At 43.7% G+C, this 15,277-nt stretch overlaps 3 protein-coding genes across 3 annotated transcripts; 1 reads left to right on the top strand and 2 right to left on the bottom strand.

The window, feature by feature from the left end:
- Window positions 1-8,376: 8,376 nt before the first annotated feature.
- On the bottom strand, window positions 8,377-8,690 carry MYCFIDRAFT_210799 (uncharacterized protein). Its single transcript, XM_007926594.1, has one exon. It carries the CDS (start codon window positions 8,597-8,599, stop codon window positions 8,438-8,440), a length of 162 nt encoding a protein of 53 aa, XP_007924785.1. The 5' UTR covers window positions 8,600-8,690; the 3' UTR covers window positions 8,377-8,437.
- On the top strand, window positions 8,662-9,898 carry MYCFIDRAFT_163004 (uncharacterized protein). The gene has a single exon (XM_007926593.1). It carries the CDS (start codon window positions 8,734-8,736, stop codon window positions 9,682-9,684), a length of 951 nt encoding a protein of 316 aa, XP_007924784.1. The 5' UTR covers window positions 8,662-8,733; the 3' UTR covers window positions 9,685-9,898.
- Window positions 9,899-11,495: 1,597 nt separating this feature from the next.
- On the bottom strand, window positions 11,496-12,082 carry MYCFIDRAFT_122652 (uncharacterized protein; the record flags this gene model as incomplete). The annotated part of the gene is made up of 2 exons (XM_007926592.1): window positions 11,496-11,945; window positions 11,996-12,082. Coding segments are annotated over 2 exons (537 nt in total), but the record flags the coding sequence as incomplete, so codon positions are not given.
- Window positions 12,083-15,277: the final 3,195 nt, after the last annotated feature.

Here is a 15,277-nt window from a genome sequence, read left to right as displayed (position 1 = left end):
GGCTCTTCGCCTAGAAACAGAGGCCGATACGGCTGCTAGTCTCGCGCTCGCTACAGAGATATAGGCTTAAGACCGTCGCTCGACCCGTAACCGTAAAGTCCCTTAGGAAGTTAAGGACGAGCGCGCTAAGGCCGAAGCAGCGCGTAAGAAGGCATTGCATGCTCGCTAGGCCCTCCGTAAGGCTACTAAGAAGTATAGCGCCCCTTCTAGGACTAACTATAGTACTAACTATAGTAACTCGGATATTAATATACTAGATGCACTATTAGAAGATGTCTCCTCCGAAGGCTCCTTTAGCGAGCGTAGAGATAGAGGGCTCTCGCCGATCCTATTAACTAAGAATATCTGTAGTTCTTATAAGGGCGACTCTATTGCGCACCTTATTACTAAGATCGATATAGTTCCTAAAGCCGATATAGGCAAAGCTCCTACTGCCCTATCTATCTATTAACAGCTCGACGACCTTAGCAAGCTAGGAGAAGAGCCGTTCTCTATATATACTAACTATATTAAGAAGGCCGCTAAGGTCTGTAGTCTCTATGCTAGTACTAAGGCAATTGTCCTCGTCGGCCGCCTATTAAAGATTAGTCGCAAGGTTCCTAATTAAGACGCCTTCGCTGCCCTTAAGGCTAATTAGGCCTATACTAACTGGTTTCCTAGACGCCCTGTTACCGCCCCGACATCTCTAGAACTCTATACGTTCAACCCTACTAGTACTATTACTCGCGCCCTTACGCTAACGGATCGCTAGAGCAAGTTCGTTACTAGCATCCTTAGCTAAGGCACTTCCTTCGACCGCTTTCGCTAGACTAGCAATGCTATCTTCCCTTAAGTCTTTAGCTAGTTATAAGAGCCTCGTAGAGCATATCTTCCTTTCCTTATCGACCTAATATAGGAGGAGTTTAAAATGTACCTTTAGTATATACGTACGATGCCTAAGTCTAAGTAGGAAGGCCGTAATGCCTTTTAAACTTATAGTGTAAGCAACTAAATCGTCCGCTAGCACCCTGCCCTATAGCTCTTAGCTATCGCCCTTCGACCTAATTACGTATACGAGCTTATCTCTATCCCTAAGCCTACTAAGTTCTTTAAGGTTGGCGGTACTTATAAAAACTATCCTTCTAAGGAGTCTGCTCGTCTCGGACAAGATATAGTTAAGCTCGCAGCTAGCGAGGGTGCTAGTTACCTACGCATTAAGGTCTATCTTATATCTAAGGATAAGACTAGCTACTCTACTATTGTCGAAGGCATGCATTAGCCCGAGGTCTTTGCGAACTAGGTTAAGAAGCTTAAGGCTCGTAGCCTAGTCCCGCTAAGCAAGATCGGTAAGCTTACTAATAAGTACCTTACCGACGACGACCTCGACTATATATTCGATAGTTAGCCTAATAGTAAGGGGCGTAAGGCAGAGTAGATCCTCAACCCTCTAAAGGAGTACAAAGTCTCTATTTAGATGCTATACCTACTATATAGTAATCTAAAGACTAAGAGCAACCGTATGTTAATTAACCTAGGCTACTCTCGCGTTATCGACGGCACTAAGATTAAGGGTTACGATAACTTGACCGTCGCCGAGGTTGCTAAGGGCGGCGCACCGCAATCTAACCGCCCTTCTAGGTTCGAACACCTTCGTACCGTTCCCCTTCCCTACCGCTATCTTAGTCGAAGGCCTTAGTTGCATCTCCGACGCCCTAGTTAGTAGGATTCCTTAGTTAAGTTACGTTATTTAGAACGAAGTTAAACAGATCCTCTAGCTTAATAACGAGGGACTTAAGGAATATCTATACGATTAGGAGAATGCTACAAAGGAAAAGGCTACTAACCTCCTCGTTAATCAAGCTTTCTACGAGGGACAGTACTTCGGTACTAATAGCTTTAACGCATACGGAGGAGATTTCGAGAACCGACTAGTAGATAAGGTTATTGCTAGTAAGGATTACGGCGCGTTAAAGCAATAGTAGGTCTATATAGTATTGCTTAGGAAGTTGTTTTTACATAATTATAGTATCTAGGATTAATGCTACCCCGGGGGTGTTATTACGGAGTTCTAAAAATAGCCTTAGCTAAGAACGCTAAGGATGCATATATGTTTGTTTTAAGCGCGCAATATAAAGCGTATCTAGTTAGATACGAAGAAAGGGAGGGATATTGGCTAGTAACCGGCCCTATACCTATAGGCTAGTTTTAAGCCTATATAAGAGGCCTCCTTCTGCAAAGTAGACAGATTATTAACCTCGTATAGCACATTGTTTATATTACACTTCTACAATGCCTATGTTGCAGGGCTCTAGTTATTAGCCTAAGCGACAGTCTCGTTATCCTATCTTACTAAACATAGCTGCCTATATTGCTATAGGTTATGTTACCCTCGGTAGCCTATACTATTGCTACAAGTAGTAGTAGTAGTATTAGTTTCCGTCCTTTACTAAATAGGACTTATAGGAGGCTAAAGACTCGTTTAAGGATATAACTAAGTTATTAGATAAATATTAGACTAGCGTAAAGAACACGAAGAAGGCTAAGAGCTTATAATGCCTATAATATTACTACTAAGCCTAGGATTAATGCTACCCCCGGGGTGCTATTAGCTAACTAATTAGAGGCAAGCAATTGTCGGCAATAAAGGACAATAAGACTATACTACTATAGTAGATGCGTACCGAGCGTTAATAAACGCGCTATAACTATTAACTAATCGCCTACTCTTTTAAGAAACCTACCTCTTTACTAGCGTACCCTATAAGACCCTCCTTTTAACGCCCCCTCTTGTTCCTTCCTTCTATCGAGGCCTCGAGGCCTAGGCGATCGGCGAGGGCGGTACGTGTGCGCGTGGAATAGTAATAATAATAATAACGACAGCGTCTCGCCTATACTAAAGGGCGGTACGGCCGGCGCGGCTATATTAGTAACAGTATTACGGAGTGTGTTATTAGTAGAAGGAGGAGATTAGAAGCGAGGTAAAGTTAGCGCTAAGACGACTAGCGCCGCTATTGTTAACATTACTTGCTATTGTCGCTACGCCTATAGACATAACCTTACCTATACTACGAGCCTAAGGTACCTTTAATTAAAACTTTAATTAAAGCTTTAAGCCTGTTAAAGGTTTAATCAAAACTTTAAGGCCGAGTTAAAACTTTAAGCCGCTTAAAAGATTGAGTAGACTAATAGACTAACTAACTAAGGGCAAAACTATAGAGCTAAGCTAGCTAGGGTCGATCTTGCGGACAATAGGTTACTCCTCGATCTATCTAACCCTTCAAGCGAGGCGAACCTCTACTACTGCACTTATAATAGCCTTTACCTATAGAAACTAGACGAGCTATGTTTTTTGAAAAGATAAGATAAGATTAACACTTAAAGGCTGCTAAACCTAGCTAATTAGGGCTAGCGAAACTATAAATAATAAGAACAATAACCCTCGGAAACGGACAAACCCTCGGAAGCGGATATTGCTAGGTTTTTTAAGAGTAGACGCAAAGAACTCGATACGATATTACTTAGAACGGAGGCAGTACTACAATACCTCGTACGTCTACCTATTACAATAGGGAAGACGCGCTCGTATTATAATTAGTCGAAGGCCTTCAATTCTTATAGATATATATTACTTTATAGTTTATTATATATAGAGATAGCGCAGTTAGAGTTGTATATTGTATTATTAGAGGTGAGGTTTAACATAGTTACATAATTAGGTAGTTAAGTATTTAATTTAGCGCGGGCTAAGTAGCTTATTAGACCTACTAAGTTAGCAGCAATAGAGGTTAAGACTAAGATAAAGACCGGCTACGAGGGCGCGGCCTTTAGAAGGGAAGCGTGTGTTAGGGCTAAAGAGGCTATACGTAATTAGTATATAACTAGGCCGAGTAAAGCTAGGGTCTTAATGCCTTAGGTAGGGCTTAGCGCTTAGCGTTAGGCTAACTCTCCTGCCTTCCTCCCTCTCCTCCTAGCTCCTTATCGAATACTACTTGTACCTACTACTACCCTATCTACCTGCTAACATACCCTTCTTACTTCCTCTCTCTCCTCCTAGCTCCTTATCGAATACTACTTGTACCTACTACTACCCTATCTACCTGCTAATATACCCTTAGCTAATTAGGGCTAGCGAAACTATAAATAACAAGAACAATAACCCTCGGAAACGGACAAACCCTCGGAAGCGGATATTGCTAGGTTTTTTAAAAGTAGACGCAAAGAACTCGATACGATATTACTTAGAACGGAGGCAGTACTGCAATACCTCGTACGTCTACCTATTATAGTAGGGAAGACGCGCTCGTATTATAATTAGTCGAAGGCCTTCAATTCTTGTAGATATATATTACTTTATAGTTTATTATATATAGAGATAGCGCAGTTAGAGTTGTATATTGTATTGTTAGAGGTGAGGTTTAACATAGTTATATAAAAATGTACTCCTAGGCGGCTAGCGCGTGCCTAGAGGAGTGCGAGCGAAGCTTTCGCCTTATATATACTAAGCTAATTCGGTTCTTTAGACCTCGAAGCTAGACCTTGAAGCTATTACTATTATTATACGATTTAGTTCTATTAGAATAGTTTATTAGGAATAAGTATTTTTATATTTTTATATTACTATTTTTCTTTTCTAGTATTTTAGATACTACTTTATTATTTTTAACTTTATATATATTACTTACTTTTATTCTAGTTTTCTCTAATTTTTTATATCTATTACTACTTTTTATATTATTAAAAAAACTATTTTTAATTTTTTTCTTTAATGTTTTACAGTTTTTCTATTTAGTATCTTACTTGTTTTACTTACCTATTTTATATTTTCTTATTTATTTTTATTATATGTTTTCTTTTTTCTAATACGTCTAAGTCCTCTTATTTATATCCTTATTTATTACTTGTTTTCTATCTTACTACTTAGTTTAGTACTAGCTTATTATTTAGTCTATTAATTAGCTTATTATTTAGTTTATTATTTACTTTGTTCTCTAGTTTTTTATTTAATCTATTATTTGCTTTATTATTTAGTTTCTTCTCTAGTTTATTATTTACCTTCTTTTTAACTTTATTATAAGTTATTTATTTACTAGAACATAATTTATTTTATTAATTGTTTAACTAATTGTTTAACTAATTGCTTTACTAATTGTTTAATTAATTATTTAATTAATTGCCTTACTAATTGTTCTACTATTGTTTTATTCTGAATTCATTGTTTTATTAATTGTTTTGTTAATTGTTTTGTTAATTGTTCTGTTAATTGTTTTATTTATCGTTTTATTAATTGGTTTATTAATTGTTTTGTTAATTGTTTTATTAATTGTTTTGTTAATTATTCTATTAATTGTTTTATTAGTTGTTTTATTAGTTGTTTTATTAGTTGTTTTATTAGTTGTTTTGTTTGTTGTTTTGTTAAATGTTTTACTAACCAGGATAGTACCCGTACGTAAGTACTTCTACTCCTTCTACTTACGTAGTAATAGCGGTAGCGCCCGCGAGTTTTTAAATTTTATATATACCTAGTATAGCGGAGCCGCGAATTTTAGGGTTCCTCGCTCTTATTCTCGCTCTTGTTCCTTTAATATTTTTCGGTAATTTTATAAATTTAAATCGTATGTTTTCTATAATTAAAATTAATTTTTCTATAGGTTCTTTTATTAAAAGTTGTTTTATAAATTCTTTTATTAATGTTTTAGTTAATTTTCTTATTAATTTTCTTATTAATTGTTTGTATATTTTACTATATATTTTACTATATATTTGAAGTATTAGAAGGAAGGCAAAAGGCTTTACTAGCGGTTGTTCGGGAAGTCGGCGCTTGTTCGGGAAGTCGGCGCTTATTCGGGAAGTCGGCGCTTGTTCGGGAAGTCGGCGCTTGTTCGGAGATACCGGCGCTAGCTCCGAAAGTCTCTACTTGTAGAAATTAACCAATTAGGTATATAGGATTCTGAAATCCGGGGTCGGCTTGGCGTCACGTGTAGCTAAGTGCGCATTCTAGCAACTAGATTAGTACCTACGTTGCTATTGTAAGGCGAGCTTCGCTCGCAATAATAGGGCTATTGCTATCGGCGTATAGTACTGTTAGCGCATTGTTATAAAGTCGAAAGTAACGTAATCTTCGGAAGGCGAGTTCTGCCATTCTACCGTCCTAGCAGTTCTTATAGAATTCAGCCAATTAGAGCTTTAGCTTCTAGAATCCGGGGAATTGCGTAGTAGCTAAAGAGGGGATTTGACACCCTTAGAGCCCTTATTATTATAAGGCGAGCTTCGCTTACAATTAGGTAGTTAAGTATTTAATTTAGCGCGGGCTAAGTAGCTTATTAGACCTACTAAGTTAGCAGCAATAGAGGTTAAGACTAAGATAAAGACCGGCTACGAGGGCGCGGCCTTTAGAAGGGAAGCGTATATTAGGACTAAAGAGGTTATACGTAATTAGTATATAACTAGGCTCGAGTAAAGCTAGGGTCTTAATGCCTTAGGCAGGGCTTAGCGCTTAGTAGTAGGCTAACTAGCCTACCTTCCTCCTTCTCCTCCTAGTTCTCTATCGAATACTATACTAATTTACTACTACCCTATCTACCTGCTAATATAACCCTTCTTACAAAGTTCTCGGGGTTAAACTTACTTATTTACGCTTATACCTACGCCTACAACTCCTGCCTCTGCTTCTATACTATCTATCCTATTATTATAGTAAGATCTCCTTATATCTTTTGTATTCCTTTATTTAACTTAGTAATAGCTATCGTAGTTGCTATATCCTACTATACGCTACTATCCGTACGAGAAGCTATATAACTTATTAACTTCTTTAAATCCGGCCGCAAGTTAGTCGACTCGTCGTTAACTAGCTTCTTACGCTTCTTCTGTCTATACGCTAACTATATACTCGTAGACCTATCTCTTCTACCTAATAGAGTTAGAGTCGGAGTTACACTTAATAAAGACCTACGATTAAAGTTTAGTCGTACTAGCGGCGGCATTGTTAAGCGAGAGTCGTCTTCGTCGGTAGCGTTATTAAAGTCGCTTATATCTTCGTCCGGATAATCTATAGTTAGGTCTTAATCTTCTACAACCTCGTTATTATCTAATAGCGTATCTACTGTCTTCTTATCTCCTTATCTAACTATTATCTTCGTACGCTTAATCTGCGACTTTGCTACTTCTATAGTTGCTACCTATACTATCTTCTTATAGTCGACTTCTTCCTATTTCTTCCTATCCTTAAACGCTATCTAATCCTTTATTGCTATACTTATATTAGTCTCGTTCTTAGTACTAGTCTCGGACAGATTAGCGAAGTAGGTACGCTACTATGTCTTATAGGTCTTTATTACATAGTCGAGACTATTATAAATAGGTCTGCTATTCGACTAGAAAAGAGCTATTATAACGTTCTAGAAGCCGTCTCTAAATTAATGCTAATTATCGTTATAGGTACGTACTAATAGTAATAACGCCTCGTCGTCTAATCTGCCTCTTCTACTAGTATATAGTATTAGTACTAGAAGTCTACTATTCGCTATATTACGGCTGTCTCTACCTATATCTCTAGTTACTATTCTACTCTCTTCTTTAAGCGTAGCGATAGTAGTCTTCCGCCGCTAAGAAGCGCTTTTCTTTTTTAATCGACCGGCCGCTTAACTCGCTATATCGCTAGGCGTAGGTGTCTTACTCGGTACTAGTATACGCGGTTGCGGAGTATCCGAAGGTACTAATAGACGCTCGATCGACGGCTTCGCTACTATCTCTTCTTATACCTTAAACTAAGCCGCTCTCGCTATAGCGGCTCTTTAGGCGGCGGCAATATTATTAGTATAGTTAATAGCTACTCGTTATACCTTAACTTTAGTACGAGATAAGGTATTAATAGCTAGTAAGTCGTTACGATAGAAGTCGCTCGGTACTATAGAGGGCTCTCGAGAGGCCGTTACTAGAGCCGGAGTTATACTAGCGCGAATAGTAGAATCTAAACGGAACGTTATCTAAGATATTATGCTTTAATTTGTTAAGGAATGCTAATAAAGTAGAGCAGTTCTAGTAGTACGCGATTCTATACGAGTTCTACGCGTTGCAGGTACGAGATATAGTCTCTACTAAGCGGCCTCTTCCGCCCTATCTAACTATTCTCGATACTTAGTATCTAAATAAGGGTATAAGACCTACCTATAGAGGCCGCTTTATAACTAGAGCGGCCTCTATAGGTCCGCTTTAACTATTGCCTAATAGAGCCGCTAAGAGTGTCCGGATCCAGTATGTCCGAAGGTGTTAGTGTAGGCGTAACAAGTGGCTAAAACGCTCTAATGCCAAGCGAGCCAAGGCATATTCTACAGACTAGGACTGGCATTGCCTCGGTCCCGGATGACCTAATGATTGTGTGGTTAACGTTGTCTTTTTGAAGCCGCGACCACACGAGAGAAGTATGTGGAATACTGTTCAAAGGGTCTTGACGCCCATCTCATCTCATTCCAGGCCTGTGAAGAGAGACGCTCGCGCAGCGGGCATCGATACCATACGTGTTGAAGCCCTCGGTGGCCGGATTAGTAGGACTCGGATGTTGTTCCATTACCGAGTTGACTAGCAGGAGTGCAGTCAGGTACGGCCGTAGAAGACGAGACATCTTTAGATTGACCTCAGCTCCCACCTTCGTTGAGCAGACCTTAATCAAGCACTCTGTAGTACCTCACGCGGACAAAGCGACCGACCTCGAACCTAATTGCACATCTCCTCACATCTCGTCGAAGCAACGACAATATGCCTGTTCCCCGGGAAGAATATCTATCAGATGTTTGGCGGGATGGCATCTTTAACAACAAAGTACTCTTCTGCACCGGCGGCGCAGGCACAATCTGCTCGATACAAGTCCGCGCCTTCGTAGCGCTCGGCGGCAACGCGTACATCATCGGACGAAACGTGGAGAAGACGGAGAGCATGGCCAAAGATCTCATGACTGCGCGACGGGGCTCCAGAGTCATCGGCCAAGGCAATGTAGATGTGCGGAATGCTGTCGCGCTGAAGGAAGCTGCAGACCGCTGCGCGAAAGAGCTAGGAGGGATAGACTATGCGATTGCAGGAGCCGCAGGAAACTTTCTGGCGCCCATGAGCCAATTGAGCCCGAATGCGTTCCGCACAGTCATTGAGATCGATACTCTGGGATCTTATCACACGGCGAAGGCTGTGTTGCCGTATCTGATCGAGTCGGCCAAGAAGTACCCCAATACCGGAAAGAGCACGAACGGGCGTGGCACTGGCGGCCGTTTGGTCTTCATATCAGCCACTTTCCACTTCAAAGGATTCCCTTTGCAAGCACACGCTATGGCTGCAAAAGCTGCGGTAGACCAAATCAGCAATAGTGTGGCCATCGAATACGGACCTTACGGCATTACGAGCAATGTCATCACACCTGGACCAATTGCTAACACTGAAGGCATGACACGACTATCAAGACTCGACGAGGCATCAGCCAAGGCATCCGCAAAGGCCATTCCAGTGGGAAGATGGGGAGAAGTCAAGGAGATTGCTGATGCTACGGTCTACCTGTTCTCCGAGGCTGGAAGCTATGTGAACGGAAATATTTTGGTTGTGGACGGTGGGCAGTGGAGAACTTCGGGAGTAGGAGAAGGCAAGTCATGGCAGTATCCAGACTTTCTGCTTTCTGGAAACAATGTGGAAGGCGTAAAGAGTGGAAGGAGAGCAAAGCTGTAGATGCCAAATTGATCTCTCGGCCTTGAGGATGAGGGATGCAATATACCATGTGCACGAACAAGGCACTCAGACTTGCCGGAAGATGTTCAGCAAGCTTCCGCGCGATCCAGTCCGGAGCATTGAGCTCAAAGTCTCATCCATGCTGTTGTTTACCATCCCAGAATCTTCATTGTATTTGAGTGATTTCCAAAGCGTAAAAAAAAACCGCTTGTTGCGCACCTTTCCCATTTTCAGCATCAGGACTGCGAATTCGCTTACCATGCATAACGAGTCCACAAATTGTTCATGAGCGCACCAAAAAAGAATCTGCCGCTTCTCCCTATCTCAAACCATCACAATGAAATCTCCCCAGCATCACTGCAGACACCCATCTTCCCACTTCTGCCTACTAATTACCACCCAAAAGCACTGTCTCAAAGTGATCGGCGCTCATATGTCTTCACTATATCTCATCACCCCAAACACGGTCTTTTTCATCTTCACTCTGCCAAGACAATCACATGTCAATTCCTTTCCTTTCCTTTCCACATACATATACGTATTATGCATAACCCGTGTTCTGAAACTTGCATATGCTTGGGACATAGTTGCGGCCGGCCTTTCGGTCCCCGCAGCTCGATGGACTGGGCACCTTAACCACAGTTCTATACGATGAACAAGGCAATCGCATAGTGGGTTGAGTGGCTTCAGGTTCGAGTCTTGTTTTGGCTCATGCGTCTCAATCTCTGGGGTCTGCAAGACGTGAGCACAATATTCGTGATTGGCATATGTACCGCCTCCAGATCACTACCACTCAGTCAGCTGAGCTCCATTCCAGCATTTGTATTCACAAATCTTTTCTCAGAGCGAACAGTAGTAAAGGGTAAGATAAGAGTAACGAGCCTTTCGGATTCGCAAACCTTTTTCACATGTCTGATACAAGACAGGTGATTTCCCACCATCAGCACGCGTCTATAAAGTTATTTGCCTTCTGCAAACCCAAATGCTACCGTCACTGCCAAATGACTCGTTGCTCGCTACAATCCATACAAAGATTTCCGCCTTGCTTGTCCAGCCGGCCGCTCTGCTTTTTGCTGGTGATACAGATTTTGTTCGATCCAAGAGAGTGCGCAAAGCGAGAACGCGTGCCGCTGCAAGTGCTTTCATCCGTCCCATGAAGATATGTTCGGGTATCCCATTTTTTCATGTGCCTGCCTCAAATATCGAATGCTTCCGGCACATGTCATTCCCTTGTCGTAGTGGTCTGTCTCATGGTATTGTTGTCGAAACAAAAGAAAGTCAGGTAAACAACATTCGTGATGTTGTGTATGCAACAGCCAGCCATGCAGTATCATGCAACGCAAAACGCAGATCTCGATGTCAGTAGCCATTCGCTTGCTCCAGGCGCCCATGCCTGATTCCCGTGGTTCTGTACGCGAGTGAAGAGGAAAGGAGATGATGTTCTGTTGTTGGTGTTTATGTCGTCAATTGATGTGTCTCGTCGGTTCGTGGCGCACGTCGGCTGCCGACCTGGACGAGTTGAGCTATGCTGCTGTACATTTTGGGGGTATTCTTGGTTGGTTCTTCCGGAGAGCCACACATCTGTATCGTGCCGAGCGGAAGTTTGCTGGCCGCAACCTAGAATTGATCCGGAAATAAATGTCTAGATGAACATTCTAGGTCGTGTCGTTTACAGAAGCGAAAAGGGTATCTCAGTTGGCCGTTCTAAGAAACAAGCGAAATTCGAGCCTCAAGTGGCCATCCTACAAACCCCGGATTGTGATTCGGAGTTTTAGTGTATGACGTTGTTCCGGCGGTCATCATAGCGCTACGTCCAGTACAAGACTGACGTCTGATACGTGTGAGCTGGCAAGATCTTCCAACACTGGTATGAGATCGAGAAGCTCGTTGTCGTGTGCGTCGCTGAACCAGCTGCTAATGGGAACCGCATGCTGTGGGTGGAAGATGTAGCTCGTGGGCGAGTTATCAATGATGATTGTCTCCTTGAGGTCTCGTCCAACTTGGCTAAGGTCCTTGACGTAGTTGCCTTGGTGGTTGTAGCAACTTTCACGGAAGAGGCGGTGGTGCACGACATTGTGGATGTCGAGTTGGTCCAGGAGAGGGTCGCCGTACTTCGCTACGGACGCGGTGAAGACGACAACCTCGTACAGCTCTCCGACGCGCTTCAAGAATTGGTCGACTCCGGGGCGTTTAATTACGTAAACATTATGGTATTGACCTTCGATCTCGACGGGAATCGTGAAGTCGGCTTGATGCAGGATCTGAAAAGTGGGTCAGTGATGCCAAAATTGTATGCTTGAGTAATACCCACTTTGAAGCTGCTGTGCACCAGCGTTTCATCAAGATCCAGAACTAGGCATTTTCGTCCTTTGAACCTTTCTTGGATTGGACCCAGCAGCCATTTTTGCGCTTGTTCCGGTGGCGCTGTCTGAGATTCTGGTGCACTTACTGCGCCATCATTGCTGGTCTTTGGAAGTGGAGGTGGCGGTGGGAATGTGTCAGATGCTGATTGGGGTTGGTCGGCGTGGCTTTTCTCAATTTCCCTGTCGACTTCGTGTGCTTCCTCCTCGGTCATTGGCACCTTTTCGCCTTGCTCCAAATCCTCATCAAGTGCTCTCTGCTCCGGCGTGCGATCTGAAATCGGATTGTCTTCTTGTTGCGGGACTGTTGGCGTTGGTGCTTGCACACCGACTGCTGGGATAGGAGCAAGACTTGAAGATGTGTCTAACGGTGGCGGAACAGTTGCTGGGGCTTCTGCTCCTCGTTGCGCAGTTGAAGAGGTCATATCGGCATGGTCGGCAGAGGTGTCTTCAGCAGGTAAGACAGGTGCTAGCTTCTCCGGATCGCGTCCTGTCTCTGATATGGGCTTTGATTCTGGCTTGACACCATTGGCGGAGGACTGCCCAGCCTTCTCATCGATCATCTCCTTCGACTCTTCGGCACTGGTCGCTGTCGCGCTGACATCCTCCGCACGGCCCCGGCTCTGCTGCGGTCCCTGAGCTCTCGAAGGCTGTGGTTTCGTTAATGGTTTCGGAGGTTGTTCTGCGTCTTGGGGTTGCTCTGGGGCAGTGTCTCCAGAAGCACAGCACAAGAAAGCAAGGATTCCATTCCTCTTCTTGGGTTTATCCTCGGTAGTCTCCCGTCTCCGCCGCGTCAGACTTCTCTTCGAATGGCGGCCTGTGCTATTGGAGCGTATCGCAGGGTCGGTAGAGACAGGCGGTTCTTGTGAGGGAACGGCGCGTGTGTCTGTGTGCATGGCGTGAGTATGCGCTCCAATGTCCATGCGCGTGACTCTGCATCGGACTTACCTTGCGCTGGCTCAGCCGTGGAGGCCATTGGAGAGTGTTTCTTGTCACCGGCAGCGCATCCACGGGGTGGGTAGAATCAGCGCCGCTCCGAGCGACAGAGGGAGCGGTGGAGTGGGTGCAGGAGTCTGGCGCGGCGCTGCGCTGCGCTGGGTTGTTGACGGCCACTCGGCGTGGGAGGAGGTGCGGTCTGTCGATGGACGAGGCGGTGCTCTCAGATTCGGCGGGCGCGGTCCGGTGGCAGTTGCCCTGTCGAATGGTGGCGGCAGGCGCGTATCTCACAACTCAATGTGAAGCCGAGGATGTCGCGGCGCTGGATGGTGTTGCGGAGGCAGCGCAGGCGTGCGATGCGATGCCGATGCGATGCCGATGCGCGAGTCACTGCGAGGTGGACTTGGACGAGCTGCTGTATGGTATGGGCGCCAGATGAGGTCTCTCGAGGAACGAAGGGCAGGGCAGCTCAGCGGGTAAAGCTCGAGCCATCTCAATCTTAAGACGAAAGCTGAGTGGCCAGAGGCTGGACCAATAGTCGCGGTGGTCGGCAGTCTAGCGCGCATCGGCCCTTGCTTGCATCACACGGCCGCTTGCTGCCAGCCGCAGCGCGACACCATCTCCAGCACGGCGGAGGGGAGTGGCGGCCAGCATTATTTGAGTGTCGATGTGTCCGCCATGTCCGCGCTGTCCGGCCTTGCTCGCTGCTGCTGCTGCTGCTGCTGCTGCATCCCTCGATCAGCCATTCCGGCATTCCGGCGTCGCATCCGCGCAACCACCTGAATCAAGGTTCCAGCCGGGCGCCTGCTGCACAAATCTGGGAGAGCGAGAGCGGCCAGCCGAATGCGCTTCCATCAATTTGTCGTGGTTGTCCCTAGAATTTAGTTGCCGCTGGCGTACCCACTTCTGAGCAAGGTTTGCCTTATAATGCGAATTACCGTATCTGAAAAGCACCCATTTCAGCAGCTAAAACAGGCAAACCGTAGATGCCTCGGTTCTCTACCTTATGTGTTAATATAGTGCTAGAGGGAACTATTATTTCTACCCTTCTTCTTATTTATCGACTCTTCTACGACTTCCACGGCTCTTGTTAACGATATATCGATATCTACGCTTATTACGGTCAATATAGCTTATCTAATCCTATCCTTCTTTACGGTTAAACTACGGTATTCGTTATTTAGTCTATCGACTATAGGCTCCTTAATATATAGGGACAGATTCGAGAAGATATAGCCCTTCGTATCTAATTTCTAGGAGAAGAAAAATAAGGCGCTGCGCAATAAGGACGGGTTAACGTAGCGAACGCTTTACTATTATCGTTGTCGGCGTAACGCGAGCCGTCGCTATAAAGAAGGAGATAGTATTCGTAAAGTCGAGTTTAATAAGGATACGTATAACGCGTCGATTGCGATAGTTACGCTATTTAATCGCGCGATAGATAAACAGCCGTATAGCTATAAGATTTATCGTATATACGCCGACTTATCGGCGGAAGGCGATAATATCTACTAGCATTCGATAGATTATATAGTAAGTAATAATATAGTAGATTGAGTTACTTGTTAGTTGTTAGCAGTTAAGATACTAAATTGATGCCTTAGGACTCTAGAGCTATTAGTAATAGGCTTCGGGTTATTATCGAATATATAATAGAATAGTACTAAAACAAGATAGCAGCCGTAATCTATATACTACAGCAAGGGCCTAATAAGAAGCGTCTTGCTAATATAGGCGCGAAGTATACGAGTAAAGGTGTTATAAGGGCGCCGTATACGGTTAATCCGAAACGAGTTACTCTAGCTAAGAAGGGCAATCCCTAGCTATAGCTTAATAACCTTAACCGTTAACTAGCTTCAATTAAGGACGACTAACACGACTTACCTATCCTTTATAAGGCTATCTCGGTTCGTATAGACGGACATATATATAAGGGAATCGTTTAGTATACGGAGTAGCAGCGTATACTGCTTAAATACGAGATTGCTAGAGATGTAAGTTGCTACAGTTTCAGATGCCTAAGGCATTAGCTTTCCGGCTTTCTTCCTAACTTCAAATTTCTATAACAACCGCTAATAACTACCTTCTTAGCTATTTCTCTTTAATGCGACACACGGTACTAGCGACTATCGTTTCCACCTCTTTATAATATACGTCCGTAACGCTTTTAAGTCCTAGATGCCGGCTAGACACTTATTACTGCAGTCTTAGCGTATAAAGCTAATTGAAGCCGGGCTTCGAATCATTAAGAAGTAGGCACCTATATAGAACCCCCTATTCGCTATTATAGACAACTC

This window comes from Pseudocercospora fijiensis (genome assembly GCF_000340215.1).
Source record: "Pseudocercospora fijiensis CIRAD86 unplaced genomic scaffold MYCFIscaffold_3, whole genome shotgun sequence".
In the NCBI taxonomy this organism is placed as follows: Eukaryota; Fungi; Ascomycota; class Dothideomycetes; order Mycosphaerellales; family Mycosphaerellaceae; genus Pseudocercospora; species Pseudocercospora fijiensis.
This window is presented reverse-complemented; position numbering and strand designations above follow the sequence as displayed.

Coding starts and splice junctions, on each gene's coding strand:
- MYCFIDRAFT_210799 (XM_007926594.1), bottom strand. CDS start 8,599: ATGTCTCGTCTTCTACGGCCGTACCTGACTGCACTCCTGCTAGTCAAC.
- MYCFIDRAFT_163004 (XM_007926593.1), top strand. CDS start 8,734: ATGCCTGTTCCCCGGGAAGAATATCTATCAGATGTTTGGCGGGATGGC.